Source organism: Phocoena phocoena, chromosome 4, assembly GCF_963924675.1.
Source record: "Phocoena phocoena chromosome 4, mPhoPho1.1, whole genome shotgun sequence".
NCBI lineage: Eukaryota > Metazoa > Chordata > Mammalia > Artiodactyla > Phocoenidae > Phocoena > Phocoena phocoena.
In genome coordinates this window covers 79,044,914-79,057,476 of record NC_089222.1, presented here as the reverse complement: position 1 = coordinate 79,057,476, position 12,563 = coordinate 79,044,914, and the positions used below count along the sequence as shown (strand labels likewise).

Here is a 12,563-nt window from a genome sequence, read left to right as displayed (position 1 = left end):
GAGAGCCTGATTCCCCCAGCTCCATTTTTATTTCTCAAAATTGCTTTGGCTATTTGGGGTTTTTTGTGTTTCCATACAAATTGGTAAATTTTTTGTTCTAGTTCTGTGAAAAATGTCATTGGTAGTTTGATAGGGATTGCACTGAATCTGTAGATTGTTTGGGGTGGTATAGTCATTTTGACAATGTTGATTCTTCCAATCCAAGAACATGGTATATCTCTCCATCTATTTGTATCATCTTTAATTTCTTTCATCAGTGTCTTATAGTTTACTGTATACAGGTCTTTTGTCTCCTTAGGTAGGTTTATTCCTAGGTATTTTATTCTTTTTGTTGCAGTGGTAAATGGGAGTGTTTCCTTAATTTCTCTTTCAGATTTTGCATCATTAGTGTATAGGAATGCAAGAGATTTCTGTGCATTATTGTTGTATCCTACTACTTTACCAAATTCATTGATTAGCTCTAGTAGTTTTCTGGTGGCATCTTTAGGATTCTATGTATCATGTCATCTGCAAACAGTGACAGCTTTACTTCTTCTTTCCCGATTTGGATTCCTTTTATTTCTTTTTCTTCTCTGATTGCTGTGGCTAAAACTTCCAAAACTATGTTGAATAATAGTGTTGAGAGTGGACACCCTTGTCTTGTTCCTGATCTTAGTGGAAATGCTTTCAGTTTTTCATCACTGAGGACGATGTTGGCTGTAGGTTTGTCATATATGGCCTTTATTATGTTGAGGTAAGTTCCCTCTATGTCTACTTTTTGGAGGGTTTTTATCATAAATGGGTGTTGAATTTTGTCGAAAGCTTTTTCTGCATCTATTGAGATGATAATATGGTTTTTCTCCTTCAGTTTGTTAATATGGTTTACCATATTGATTGATTTGCATATATTGAAGAATCCTTGCATTCCTGGGATAAACCCCATCAAGAGTTATTTTAGATAGTTAACTAAACACTACATTTAAATGGCAGAAATTTTCAGGTTAAATCCATATACATTTAATTTAAATTAATTTTAAAATTTTAAACAAAATCAGTATAAAATATTGTTGTGTTAAACACAGTTTTGTTATTTAGGTAAGAATAAATAAATATCATGAAATATTATTTGGCCTTAAAAAAAGAAAGAAATTCTGACACAATTGCTACAACATGAATAAACCCTGAAGACATTATGCTACGTAAAATAAGCCAGGCACAATAGTACAAATATTATATGATCTCGAGTGGTCAAATTTATAGGGACAGAAAATAGAATGGTGGTTGCCAGGGGCTGTGGGAGTCCAGGGGGACAGTTATATTTAATGGGTACAGAGTTTCAGGTGGAGATGATAAAAAGTTCTGGAGATGGATGGTGGTAATGGCTGCACCACAATGTGAATGTACTTAATGCCACAGAACTGAATACTTAAATATAGTTACAATGGTAAAATGCTGGTAGTTCATATTTAAAAAGCAAAGCTGAAAATTGCCAAATGGGTTATACTATCATAGACCTGAATTCACCCTTGGAATATAAATTTCTGACAGAATTCAAATAAATTCAGCTGGTTAACTGCACTCACCCAGAGCTGCCAGGTGGTAAAAAGAGCAAATATGTATACAAATAATAGGGATGATCTGGGAGATAGATCATGACTTCCAAATGTTTTGATGACGAGTACTGAGGAGAGGTCAGACAGAAGTAAGATAGCCTTGAGGGTTACCCCCTGCAATAGGAAGCAGCAGTGGGGAGAAGTGGAGAAGAAACAAAAGAGCAAAACAAGTTAGAAAGAGACCAAAAAAAAAAAATTGTGTCCTTAGAGGTCGGGGGGGAGAGAAATTGAGGAAAGAGAGGGTTAACAGAGTGACAAATGCTATAGAGAAGTCAAAGAGGATGACAACTAACAAAATTCACTGGATTTCGCAAAAAGGTTTACAATGACCCAGGATTACGGATTACATGATTTCAGCAGGATGCTGAGCAAACAGCACAGAGGTTTCCCACAGAGCAGATCATGAAGACAATAATGACTGACTGTTATAAACCTGGCAACATGAAGGGGAAAAACAGGCTCCACCAAAGAGAGGAAAGATGGAGGAACTAATATATTCTTCTGAGTCTTATTCATAAATCAGGCTTTATCAGTGCTTTGAAAACCATTCCCACAGCAAAAAGAAGCTCAAAAACTATCATCGGTCACCTTACCTGGGAAAGGCACAAAGGCATGTCTCATGCTAACTGAAAACGGCATTCCTCTGTCTGAGGCTCTCTCCTCCATCTTTGCCTGGTGCCTGGGGTTCAGGCCACAACCCTTCTTTTTTCCTCCTCTGTTGTGCGAAAAACATCATCAGCTGGACATGAAGTAGTCTTAAATATATGAAAATGGTCTGAATTTTTCAGTAAGTCAATATTTCCATCTAAGAAATTTAAAAACCTTATTTGAAACACACTTTAAAGCTTAACAAATATACTAGACCTCATTCAGCAAACCTTCAATTAAACAGGAAGGTATTTCTGTAATAACCTTTCCCACAAACTGTTTCACTCAATTCAGTAAATCTCATTGACCATATCTAATATAAATGATCTGTGCTTTTTCTTCCTTTTGTGAGCATATGAAGAGGGCAGGAAGGGGGATGTTCCAGACACTGCTAAACTTGTCCCTTTAGTATTTGACTTAAACAAGCATATAGTGCTGGTTGATTTAATTAGTGACCCAGATTTTCAGCTTTTTGCCATCAACTAGCTTCTTTATAGACAGACTCAGGATTTGAAACAGAATAGAAATGTGTATGCCTGGAACAGAAAATTAAACTGATTTCATTATTTGTCCAATAGTCTATTTCTGAGCCATTCATACTCCCAAAAGTATATTAACCCAAATAAAGAGAAATAGAGTCTACCTGCCCATAGGAAGTAGGCCTTTGCCTAGGGCTTGGGAAGGTGGGCTTTCTTCTACTAGTGTTGGCATTTTGATCTCAAAATCTCTTGGCACATTCTGAATATTTGGTTCTATAAAGGTTATTCGTCCTAAAATCAAGCAGAATGAAGACATAAAATTGGGGGGGGGGGAAGGGAAGAGGGGAAATCTGACATTTACTTTAACACGAATACCATTTCTGAATTATCCTAAAAATGCATGCTCTGTTATTGTTAAACTAAATTTAAATGAAATACACTTTATTATGTTCATGTGTCTAAAAATAACAAGTAGAAGACCAATCGTAATATAAGTGAATATATGAATCAGCTACAATACAGTGTTTTATAATTAACCTCGTTCTACAGAAACAATCCCATGATAAGAATATGATATATCATACTATTTCTACGCTAAAATGAGTACCAGAAGTTAGCACTATAAAATGCTAGCCGTTATACAAATGAGTAAAAGACAAATCAAATGGATCTTAGGAGAAATGACTGTCGAAGCCTTTAAAAGCCAGGAACAAACAAGATACAGAAAAGAGGATCTGAAGCAGAAGAGCAACTGAGTGCTGAACAGGGACAACTGGGGCCACAGGAGTTAGGCCACAGGATGCAGGAGATGGAGTAGTAGTGAGAGATGGTGACTAGAACGTTACTTTCTAAATATCACCTGGCCAGTTTTCCTCCTCCTCATCATCACTTATCACAAGAATCAATAATGGTAGGTAGCACTGACATGACTAGAAACTAGAATCAGGTGGCTAGTACATTTTCTAGGAAACAGAAAGCTATTTGATTTAATGCTTATGGCCTTTAATTTCCCCCCAATATTTTACATTTTATTTATTTATTGGATGAATTTTTCAAAAACACACAGGTGTTGTTCAAAAAGTTCGGGTAACTGACTGCTACTGCAGTTTTTATCACACACATACAGTGACAAAAAAATCCTCTGTTTTATGATACTCTTCATTCTAACAGGCTCTCTACTAGCTACTGTATGTAATTCCATCTTCTTTAGATGAATCAGAGATCTTAAGTATCTCAGATACTGTTTTTCTGAATAAACTCCTGATACTATATCCTCGTTATTTTGATTTTAGCAAAAATTAGTGTTCAATTAATGGTAGATATTATTACACTTATAAGCATTAAATGGCCTAATCAATTTTATAAAGCTAACAAATAGCACAGGAAAGAATCCAAGTCTCTTTCTGCCTCAGCACACTGTCTTCTCTTCTATGATAATATCAATACTTAATATTCAGGTCTAGTGTTTGAATTAATGAGGTAACACTGGTAGACAAATAAAATGGCAAAAGTAAATTACAATACATGAATATAGCTTCATGAAGATTAATTCTAATAATGAAAGGGCTTTACTATACTTAGGTAAGCTTGTATTTCTAAAATATTCTTTAAATGTAGGCATAGTATAATGAAAAACAATCAGGAAAACAAGGAATTGATGACTTTCTGCTTTATAAGCAACAAATAAATGTGCAAAAGCTTTGAAAACTCTAGGTTGATTGTTTTTTCACCAACAAGGATTTATTTTACATAAGTTTACAGCATTAGCATATGTTTCAAAATGAAACTTAAAACAGGGCAAGAAATAGGCAAGAAGTACCAAGAGGTTAGCTAAATAGGGAGAAGGAAGAGGAATTGTTTAGAACAGAGACTAAGCAAGCAAAGAGAAAAGCAGCTCCTCACGGTGCCCCCATCCTCAATAACAGCAACAACTGATAATGTACCACGCATCATTCTAAACACTTTACATGTACTGATCTATTTAATCCTCAGGATGACCCAGTGAGGTAGGACTGTTATTATCTTGTTTTATACATTTGGAAACTTGGGCACTGAAAGGTTAAGTACCTTGTCTAAAGATTCTCAGCACCAAGATTCAAACCTTGTGAAAATGTGATATCAAAGTCCACATTCTATACCACCAAACTAAAATGCTCCCTCTATGAAGGAGTTAATGCTGCCTTTTCTTCCACTGCACATTGCATTTGACAAATATGTGAAGTTGTGCACTACCTAGAAAAAGAATGCTTTTTTTTCTTCATGCGATTACATGCATACTGATCCCAAGAGGGCCAAAAGACATGCAAAGGACTCTACACCTTTCTTTTCCGATTGAGTAAAGTAAGACACTCCCTTATTACCGCACAGGCCTACTTAGATTCAACTTGGAGAGACTCTTAAGAGATTCAGAATAGGGCTGGGACTGAAATTAGATAAGATCACTGACTCAAATAAATATTTAATTCCTGGCCATACTCTCATCCAATCTCAGACATCCAAGTTACTCTATACAGTACTTGAAAGCAGAACTGTTATCTTACTAAATTTCGTCTCTTTATCTACCTGATATTCACCTATGCTTTGGATGTAGTATGCGTTTCATAAATGTTTATAGAACTTCACTGAACCCAATGATCAACACTTGAATTCCTTGGTCATCATAAGCAAATATTACATATGAATTTTTTTTTGCAAAACTGGATATTATCCATATTTAAGATTTCTCATTACCTGTAGCAGTGTGTGATTGTGATACAGGATAGATTCTTTCCATTCCAAGGAAAGGATTCAGACGTTTTTCCCGCTGCAGGGGAAAGACCACTTTGGTAATAGCATTAGTGATTCTTCTCCACTCTAATATCAAGCCTGGTAAAGGATGTAATGCCCTTAATTTATTTAAAACGTCCTGCCAAAGAATTATAATAAAGTAGGATCAGATTCTTGTCCAAATTCCATAGCAAACTAGAATCTCTTTTAAGTAAACAATATAACCTCAAAACTAAATTTGAAAACTCCTGTATCTAAACTCAACTTTACTATTATAAAATTACTATTTGGGTTTTTTGGAAATCACCATAATGATAAATCTATAATAACTATAGATTATAAAATGTAAACATGTTAATGTTGAGTAATGTCAATTTACATCTACTATTAAAAAAAAAAAATCAATGAGAGGTCAACTTAGTAAAACAGCTGCTTCCCCACACCCCACCCAATTGTTTACAACATCTCTTTCCTTTATATTTTCCTCCTCCATTGCTCATGTGATTGTAAGTTTCCCAGTCTTTTTTTTTTCCTTCTTTTTGCCATAATACTTTCATAGTCTTTGTATCAAGGAAATTTATTTTTAAAACTGTGAATTTTCCATGCTACAGACATTCAATGAACCATTAAGGAACAAAAACTTGTAAGGTAAAAGGGCCAATGCGATTAAATAAAAAGTTTTGCTACAGAATGAAGCTGTGGAAACTTCCCCGGGGCAGGCAAGTCATAATTAATAATATTATGGTCAAAATTCTACAGAATGGCAACTTGGACTGCTCTCTCCATGGCTGTTGTGGCTGTACTTTCTATCCTTATTTTCCATTGATAATTCATTCAGTAAAAATGTAAAATTAAGGCTTTCTCTCTTTTGTCCCATGTATACAGTTTCCATGGGTTGTGATTCAATTTGACTTTGAAATTAACAGATTAGATTCTCAAAACAAATGCATGGAAAACTTACTATTTTGCTCTGGAATTGAAAAAAACAAACTTTTATTTATATTGACTGTCTTCTTATTTTTTAAATTCTTCCATACCTTTCTGTTCATGCTCATATAACGACAGAAATTATATTATACTAGAAGTCCAAGAGTAGTGCATATCAATAATTAATGTCTATATAGGTCTGAATCTACAAACCTTTACACTGTTTTAATGATAGGAAGGACACAACTGCTAACTCAGATTATGATCCAGATTTTCCATGCTGGAATGTTTCCATAGTGTTTGTGGGCAGCTGAACAAAAAACCAATTTGTTTTTGTCTGGATAAGTTCAAATGGTGTACTACGTTGGATCTTGATTTCATCAGCATTCTTTCAGGACACCAAAATGCTAAAAGTAGTTCAGATTCTGCCCTGTGACTGCCCCAAAGAGCACCTTACTAGTGCTGAACTGTTTTCCCAGCCTTAGCTTCCATCCATCATCATTCCCTCTTCTGGTAGAACCCAAAGTTTTCTTGCTGCCTTGGTGTTTTCTCTCTCCATTTGGTGGCAACTTCAATTCCAAAAATAAAACCTGCAAGAAATTAATGCTTCTTTAGTCAAGAATCAAATCACAAGTATTATCATTCAGAAAACATTTTAAAAAGTTATTCGAGAAAAGATTCTATACATTGCAACATGGATTGTAAGAATTTTTTTGGACAATTTGGAATTATCACATTTAATAAATAATGGCAATAAAATCTTATGTCAAGTAGGCTGTCCATACCCTAATTTAGTCAGTATTAGATTAATAGTAACACCAGGCTCTTAAACAGTCAAGAACACAAGAATGTATATATTCTGTGCTGAACGACTGACAAACTATTGGCATTGCGACTTTAGGTTGCTCTGATTATAAGCTCACCTAAATACTCCTTGATGTGGTAACCAATGCGGCTGCTTGATCATTTAAGCCCCATAGAGGATAAACATGGGAGCCTTTGTGGCTATTGTGTGATCACAAAACTCAGAGAACACTAAAGTAGGAAGGGGCCCAAAAAGCCATCTAATTCCACTACCACAAGGCTAGACCCTGAGAGGCCCTGGACAAAAAGCCAGGAGAAGGTGATTGATCCAATGCAGCAATAATGAAAGTTAGGGAGTGGCCAGTAAGCACCCACTGAAGAAACTAGGCTTACACGGAACAGGGATCCAGGCTGTGGGTCAGAGGGAAGATCCCATGTATACCTTAAACTCACTAGTTCTTGTTAGAGGGGTTCCAATTTAGGCAATTCAGAACACTATCTACTCTTTCTACTCATTCATTTATATACTTTCAGTAAGATTTATTGAACCTTGGATTATTTTCCCAATAATAATTCTAAAAATTGAAACCCTGTGCATGAGAATTTTTTCTACAAGTTGGGCCAGGGGTGGAAGTAAAGATATACCTGTTTCCCTAGAACAGTGGTGATGACAGAAACAAAAATCTGGTTTCAGTTTTAAGTAGTGTGAATAACTGGGGTCCTAGGCATGAAAATTACTGAGGCTTACTATGGATGTTAATAACTAACTTGCCCAAAGACTGTGTTATATAGATATGAACGTATGCACACATAAGGATTGGGGTTGCTATATTTAGCAAATAAAATTACATGATGCCCAGTCAAATTTGAATGACATGGAGCATACTTATACTAAAATATTGTCCACTGTTCATCTGAAATTCAAATTTAACCAAGTGCTGGTATTTAATCAGGCAACTCTAATATACATATCAAAGAGTATATAAATGAATGGCAGCAGAGAAGAGAGAAGAAAATAACTGAATAGAAAAAATGAAAGATTATTACAATAACAATAAATCAACAACCCCAGGAAGGACGACCTATCATAATTAAGACAATTTAAAGATCTCAAGTTTTATCTTAAGCTTCCATTTTTGGTGAATCCTTCAGAATTAATTATAAAAACTTCACACATAAATTCTCTCTTCAGGTCTTAATTAACACATCTGTGACTGAGGGAGTTGAACTGGATGGGAGCAAGAGACACTAATATTTATTAAGCACTTCCTATGTGCCAGCCATCAGGCTAGGTGCTTTAACATGCAATCCTTATAACAACTTTATGACAAATCTGCAAAGTTTAGACAGTTGGAGAAACTTGCTCAAAGTTGCATGCCCAAAATGTAGTAGAATTAAGAATTAGAACCCAGAGTCTTCTAACTCTAAAGTCCTTTTTCTTTCTACTAACCCATGCTTCCCTCTAGACCAGGAGTCAGAAACTTTTTCTACAAAGGGCCAGACAGTAAATATCTGTCACACCTTTTCAACTGTGCCATTATAGAATGAAAACAGCCACAGGCAATAAGTACATGAACAGCTATAGCTGTGTTCCAATAAAACTTTATTTACAAAAACAGGTGGCAGGCCAGATCTGGCCTGCAAGTCATATTTTGCTGATACCTTCTCAAGACCAGTGCCATCCAAGAACTTTCTGCAATAATAAAACTGTTCTATATTTGTATTGTCCAATATAGTGGCCACTAGCCACCTGCGCCTATTGAACACTTGTAATGTGGTTAGCATGACTAAGGAACTTAATTGATATATTTTATTTAATTTCAATTAATTTAAACTGAAACAGAGATAAGTGGCTAGTGACTCCTTTATTGAACACTGCAGCTCTAGATGATTAGTAACATCTTGCCTATTTGAAAGATTCAACTTAAAATCACCAAGGATAAAACAATCAATGTATGAAAATGTTAGATTACCTTTAACATAACTTCCATTTTAACATGAAGACCTAAGAACAAGCCAATAATATCAAAGGACTTTTATTCTAGGCCAGAGTTTGGTCTAGGCCTAAGGCCCACATGCCTTTGCACCCATCTGAATCACAAGAGTACTGGTTCTTGCCTTTGCCCCAAGCCTACTTATGCTGATATCCAGAGATTCTATATCTTTGACAAGTTCCCCATGTAATTTTAGGTGTAGCGAGCTAGGTTCTGGCTTGGGGACTTGTGGACTAAAGAAATCAAAAGAAAGTATTTTAAAACACCCCAAAAAACACCACTGAATTCAATACAAATGTACTACGTGATTAGGAGAAACAAAGTTCCCCATTTTTTAAAAACACGTAACTGTGGCTAAAGAGGGGGGGGCATGCGTAAGCCCTTTATATAGTATTTATACAACACTTACTGTGAGATAGGCACTGTTCTAAGTGTTTTACATTTATTGCTTATTCCTCACAACTCTATGAGGTATTTCTAACATGAGGTATTTTACTGATGAAGAAACTGATATAGAGTTAATGAAGTGGTCCAAGGTCATAGAGTTAATTAATAAATAGAGCAGGTAGCATTCAAACCCAAGAAGTCTGGATTTAAAGTCTATAATACCAATATGCTATAATACTGAATCACATCTAGATAACAATAGAACTTCAAAGATATCAAGAGTAAGCACCCACCCTGTATCGGTAACTCCTCTAAAACAACCCAACCACCCTTTATGGAGTGTGGGGAGGGAAGAGAACACCAACTTTTGAGGGGCGGCGGGGGAGAAGAGTAAACTATGTCAAAATTTATCTAAGATGATAAAAATATTAGTAGGTTTAAAAAAGCAGAGCGTTCCCAAAATCCCTTTTTCACTAACACCTAAGAAAAATATCTAATTTTGCAGTGAAGAAGGAGTGAGAGTTCATGAAATGACTAACTTCATGGAGAAACACCTACACTGTTATACAACTACCACTATGGATCTCATTCACACAAAAAGTATTTACTGGGTGCCCCTTCTGTTCCAGGCAAATCTCCTTATGGAACACACATTCTAGGATACTTCTTTACTACCTTCCTATTCATAAATATAGGTATAAACTTACAAAGGAGATGTTAGAATATTCTATCTCCAAAGTATTCTGGTTAACTGATTGTTTTATTTTACTGATCTTTGGTATTTAGGTAAACACACTTATGAAACACACACACACACACACACACACACACACACACACGTTTTTGCTTTAAAAGTGACTTTTCTAAATTTTTTATTCCCATCATACAACCTCAGCGATGTCATCTGAACTGGTGAAAGAAAAACTATGGCCAGCTAGTTGATAGGCCTGAGTCTCAATTGCATCCAGTTTGGCTTGCATTATGTGTTTCTGACTTTCACATTCTGCGGTACTAAAGCCGATTCCATTTAGTTCTAGCAAGGCCAAGCAGTACTGGGAGGGCATCTCCACTTTACAGAAGACATCTGGAAGAAAAAAAGAAAGCAAAAAACATTAATTCACCAGCTAAGTGACTAGATCAGCATGATTACCTAAACATACATAGAATTTTTCTGGGAGAATCAGAGATGCTACTAAGTTATCCTTCAAGATCCAGTCTTTTGAGCAGCATTATCAAACCATCATTGAAAGGTATTAAAGTACTTTCCACTTTTCCACTTGAGTATTGGATTACTATCTGTGTCCATGCAGAGTAAAACAGGCAATCTTATGAACAACAGTCTGAATTATAAGAGATTGCATTTCTCCCAAGATGATGTTTCTGCTTCTACTCTTAGCAAGAACAAGGTAGCCAATCTAATTTGCTAAGCTGACTACAAAAGGTTAATTCACCAAAATTTTTTCCAGTATTCCTGGTCCCATGGTATGCAGGCGTGCACAAAGCTAAACATGAAGGCTTTATATTTTCCAATGCTCTAAGAGTAAAGAATAAGATTCCTGAAGAATCAGAGTATTTTTCTATCTGCTGACATTTCTCAACAGAATAGTCACTCTAAATCAGTTTTCCCAGTATGTTCTTTAGAATATTAGTCTCAAAAATACTCTATAAAAGGCTGGGATTGAGAGACACTGTATACTATGAGTTTCATCATTTATAAATTACTCTTAGATGTTCATGATGCCTGTTAATATATTAAAGGTTCTGAGCAGAAATGAACAAAGACAACTATTTAATTTTGTTTTAACCAAAAGTCTGAAATCATTTGACCATAAAACCCTTTAGCTGTATAATACTTATTAACATTGTGAAAAGTAAGTGTCCATAGAACATTCTGTGGGAAATGCTATCCTAAAATTGTTAAGAAAAAAATCCATAACAAAGATTTCTGCTCCAGTACTATGGGTCACTAGGACTCTGTGTAACCCTGGCCTGCCTTCCCCAGCTCCACATACACACTTTTTTTTTTGGCTGTGTTGGGTCTTCATTGCTGTACGCGCGCTTTCTCTAGTTACGGCGAGCGGGGGCTGCTCTCTTCGTTGCGGTGCACGGGCTTCTCTCATTGTGGAGCACAGGCTCTAGGCGTGCGGGCTTCAGTAGTTGCAGCATGCGAGCTCAGCAGCTGTGGCTCATGGGCTCTAGAGCACAGGCTCAGTAGTTGTGGCACATGAGCTTAGTTGCTCCGCGGCATGTGGGATCTTCCTGGGCCAGGGATCGAACCCGTGTCCCCTGCATTGGCAGGCGGATTCTCAACCACTGCACCACCGGGGAAGCCCCCACACATTCTTTAAGGCACTCTTGGTCTCAATCAGCAGGCGAAATCGCAAAGGACACCTGTAACCACCCCCAAAAGCAAACAATTGAGAGCTACTGGCCTCTAATAGTCAGAACATACTGGGCAGTCAGAGCCTGGCTTTGGAGACTTGGAACCAGAGCAGAAATTCATGTGATGTGGGACCAGAGAAATAAGGAACTAGGGTCAGAAAAAGAAGAGTCAAGAGTGGTAGGAAGCCAGCCTGGATTCATAAACAGTAGGAAGAAACAGGGTTGCAATGGGAATGGAGTCCTACTGCAAAAAGGTTGAGGGAATAATAGATTTTTGGAGTAGCAATAGGAGGAGAAGCTGATTCTCAGACTTCTGTTCTGAACCAAAACTCTCAAGAAAAGCTAATGTAGGCCTTGGATGAAGTTTAGCTTAGTAACAAGCAGAAGCCAGAGCATAGCCTTTCTAGAGAAAGACTTCCCCCAAATAAGCCCTGCAGGGCTCTACTGATCAAATCTTGTATAATTTCACAAAGATTATAAAAAATATAAGATAGCAAAGAAGTATGAACTGGACTCAGCAGAAACAACAAATGACAGATTTAGATCCCTAAGAATTGCAGGTATGGAATCATTAGAACAGAGCA

General features: G+C 36.4%; 1 protein-coding gene across 1 annotated transcript in view; it reads right to left on the bottom strand.

The window, feature by feature from the left end:
* Positions 1-12,563, bottom strand: part of POLQ (DNA polymerase theta) — a 114,041-nt gene that overhangs the window by 22,469 nt on the left and 79,009 nt on the right. The window contains exons 20-24 of the mRNA XM_065876433.1: positions 10,488-10,681; positions 6,865-7,002; positions 5,450-5,624; positions 2,884-3,010; positions 2,186-2,307 (exon numbers count right to left, since the gene is read on the bottom strand). Coding sequence (XP_065732505.1) covers positions 2,186-2,307; positions 2,884-3,010; positions 5,450-5,624; positions 6,865-7,002; positions 10,488-10,681 — 756 coding nt within the window. The remainder of the gene's footprint in view (positions 1-2,185; positions 2,308-2,883; positions 3,011-5,449; positions 5,625-6,864; positions 7,003-10,487; positions 10,682-12,563) is intronic.